The following is a 2,646-nucleotide window of genomic DNA, read 5'->3' as shown; positions in this document are numbered from 1 at the left end:
CCCCCCCCCCCCCCCCTCCGCCCCCCGGTTAAAAAAACAGGCAAAAATTTGTCATTTTCGTTCCTTTTTCAGACTTTTTGTTTAATTTTCACTAACACCATTTTACTAGTTTTTCACTACGTTTTCATTAACGACCATGAAGTCCAAAAAGTAGTCATGTATATTGAATTAGATCTAATATCTGAGTTAAAAAAGCAGAAAATCTGACTTATTTTGACTAATAGTTGAGATCAGAGGAATGAAAGTGATCAGTTGTATTTGCAAAGAGCGTTGGAAGGAATCCAATCAATTTTTAGTGGTAATTTTGGTTAAAAAGAAACTGAATATTTCAGATACAGACATCTTTTAAAGGGGTCAGATTTGCCCCGAGGACGACGGGAGGGCTAAAGACGTTTATTGTTGTTTTTCTGTCGTCAGGTGTGTGCTACGCAGAGTTCGGCGTCCGCGTCCCGAAGACGACCGGCTCGGCCTACACCTACAGCTACGTGACGGTCGGGGAGTTTGTGGCGTTTTTCATCGGCTGGAACCTGATCCTGGAGTATCTGATCGGCACGGCCGCCGGGGCGTCGGCTCTCAGCAGCATGTTCGACTCCCTGGCCAATCACAGCATCAGCAACTACATGATAACACACCTGGGCACGCTCAGAGGACTCGGTCAGTACGGCCCGCACTGGCTCGTTTCTCAGCACGTTTAAGAGCTCATTAACAACTTTAACGCCTGTGTTGTCCTCGGGTCAAATTTGACCCATTTCCACATTTTTTTATATCATAAATATGGGAAGTTGAAAACGTCGACAAGGCGACTAAACATTGGGGGGAAAAAGCTTAAAAGATATTGGAAAAAAGTGACAAAAACTACGGAAAAAACAGTGGAAGCAAGCGTCAAAAACTACGGAAAAAACTGTGGAAGCAAGCGTCAAAAACTACGGAAAAAACTGTGGAAGCAAGCGTCAAAAACTTTGGAAGAACTAGATAAAATGTCGATAAAGTGACAAAACGTCATCAAAAGGGACAAAGACATTTGGGGATAAAAAAACAACAAAAATGTTGAAACCCCCCCCCAAAAACAACAAACCTTGAGATAGGAACAACAAAGTGTTTTTTTCATGTGGAGGGAAAGACAACACAAGGGTTAAACTAGTAAAGCAACCAATCTTCAACCCAACAATACAGTATTTGGTCAAAAATATCCAGATATTTGATTTAATTTTTCTATATCCCCCAACTGTAGGAAGTCATTCATGTCATATTGATCTTCCCTTTTTTTGCATTTTGATATATAACGATAAGATAACAACAACAACAACGCTCATTACAACAGTGCACATGCACCCAACCAGGACAATGAATAGGAAATAAATAAAGAGAAATACACCCCAGTTCTTAGTTCTAGAAGTTCAAACTGACCAGGTTGCAATTACGCTGTTATGAGTAGACTGTAACAAATTTAACGTAAGATTAACAGTAACTATGGCCACAATTGGCAGCAAGTTCCTGTAAAGTACTTTTACAGTAAAGGTCCTGTACTTCCATTTCCAGTATTTTATGTATTCATTGTACAATACAAAACAATTAAACACAAAATAAGATTTAAAAAAAAGTAAAAATACAGTAGTTTACTGTTATTTTCACAGTACTATAGTGGTTATGTTGTGATTTGTTTTACAGTAATACTTAGACTACTGGGATTTCAACTGTAATACTTATACCACTGTGATTTTGTCATGGCGACAAGGTTGTAATGTACCTTTTACAGCGTTCTACTGTAAAATCATATGCAGCAGTGTTACTGTGAAATCTGAAGGAAATAACTGGAGATTTCAGCCAATATTAACAGCGCAGGGAATCGGGTGGAAAACATCAGGTAATCACAAGAGCGGGAAGACACAGGAAGTAAACCTAGAGGCAAGATGAGACAAAAACCAGATTTCAAAATAAAACAGGAAACAGAGCAAGCAGACACATGTCCAGACAGGACCAACAACACCACACCGGGGAGAAAAGATACAAACACAAGACAGGACCAGAAGAGGACGAGAATCCAAAACAAAAACAACCACAATAGTAATGTACTTTACAGCATTCTGCTGTAAAAATCATATGCAGAAGTGTAACTGTGAAATCTGGAGGTAATAATCTGGAGATTTCAGACATTATTTACAGTGTAGGACAGAGGACAACACTCGAAAGCACTGAAGCCCATGTGGTGTTGGACAAAGTGAAGATATGGAGCCCAAATGTTCATAAACTGTCCCTCTGACGAGTGAAGCATGCAAATCAGGTACTCAAGGGTGTTGTGTGTCTGTCCCAGGTAAAGGTGAGGACACGTACCCAGACCTGCTGGCCCTCTTCATCGCCCTGCTGGTCACCGTCATCGTCGCTCTCGGCGTGCGCAACTCCGTGGTCTTCAACAACGTCCTGAACGTGGTCAACCTGGTGGTCTGGGTCTTCATGGTCATCGCCGGGCTCTTCTTCCTGTCCGCCAGCAACTGGGAGGGGGGGAACTTCCTGCCCTACGGATGGTCCGGGGTGAGATCCTCCACCACGTTGTTATGGTTTGGGTGTCTTGTCTTATTGTGGTAGTCTGTTTTCCTGTCTTGTCTTATTGTGGTAGTCTGTTTTTTCTTTTTACATACACAGTATATA

General features: G+C 41.5%; 1 protein-coding gene across 1 annotated transcript in view; it reads left to right on the top strand.

The window, feature by feature from the left end:
- Nucleotides 1–2,646, top strand: part of LOC117938294 (probable cationic amino acid transporter) — a 4,468-nt gene that overhangs the window by 1,500 nt on the left and 322 nt on the right. The window contains exons 2-3 of the mRNA XM_034862816.1: nucleotides 418–654; nucleotides 2,312–2,529. Coding sequence (XP_034718707.1) covers nucleotides 418–654; nucleotides 2,312–2,529 — 455 coding nt within the window. The remainder of the gene's footprint in view (nucleotides 1–417; nucleotides 655–2,311; nucleotides 2,530–2,646) is intronic.

The sequence above is a fragment of the Etheostoma cragini genome, chromosome 22 (assembly GCF_013103735.1).
Source record: "Etheostoma cragini isolate CJK2018 chromosome 22, CSU_Ecrag_1.0, whole genome shotgun sequence".
NCBI classification, from domain to species: Eukaryota; Metazoa; Chordata; class Actinopteri; order Perciformes; family Percidae; genus Etheostoma; species Etheostoma cragini.
This window is presented reverse-complemented; position numbering and strand designations above follow the sequence as displayed.